This window comes from Arachis ipaensis, chromosome B07 (assembly GCF_000816755.2).
Source record: "Arachis ipaensis cultivar K30076 chromosome B07, Araip1.1, whole genome shotgun sequence".
Lineage (NCBI taxonomy): Eukaryota > Viridiplantae > Streptophyta > Magnoliopsida > Fabales > Fabaceae > Arachis > Arachis ipaensis.
The window spans coordinates 7492549-7492890 of record NC_029791.2 but is presented as its reverse complement, the minus strand read 5'-3'; the positions used below and the strand labels follow the sequence as shown (position 1 = coordinate 7492890).

Here is a 342-nt window from a genome sequence, read left to right as displayed (position 1 = left end):
TTTTTAAATTAGATATATTGTATATTTTTTTAATTTACATCCATGGACTAAGAAAAGTCAAAGCCTGGTTATGCTCTTGAAAATCTCTATAAAGGACGATTCACTACTACATACTAGTTCACAGAAAAAACAAACTTCACACAGAGCTAACAATAGCTTTCAAAGTAGCAAGGTCTCAGTCTTTTACATCCATCAATGGCTGCTGAACGAGGATTTGGAGATTTGCAACCTTCCATTTGGAAGTATGAATATATTCAATCACTGAGAAGTGAATATAAGGTATATAGTATTATATATGTTTTTATATACAAACATTAATATTTATTTAATTAAAATTATAAT

The 342-nt window shown here is 28.1% G+C and overlaps 1 protein-coding gene across 1 annotated transcript in view; it reads left to right on the top strand.

The window, feature by feature from the left end:
- Positions 104-342, top strand: part of LOC107609370 (myrcene synthase, chloroplastic) — an 8529-nt gene continuing 8290 nt past the window's right edge. The window contains exon 1 of the mRNA XM_016311317.2: positions 104-279. Within this exon, the coding sequence (XP_016166803.1) occupies positions 196-279 (84 nt within the window). The 5' untranslated portion in view covers positions 104-195. The remainder of the gene's footprint in view (positions 280-342) is intronic.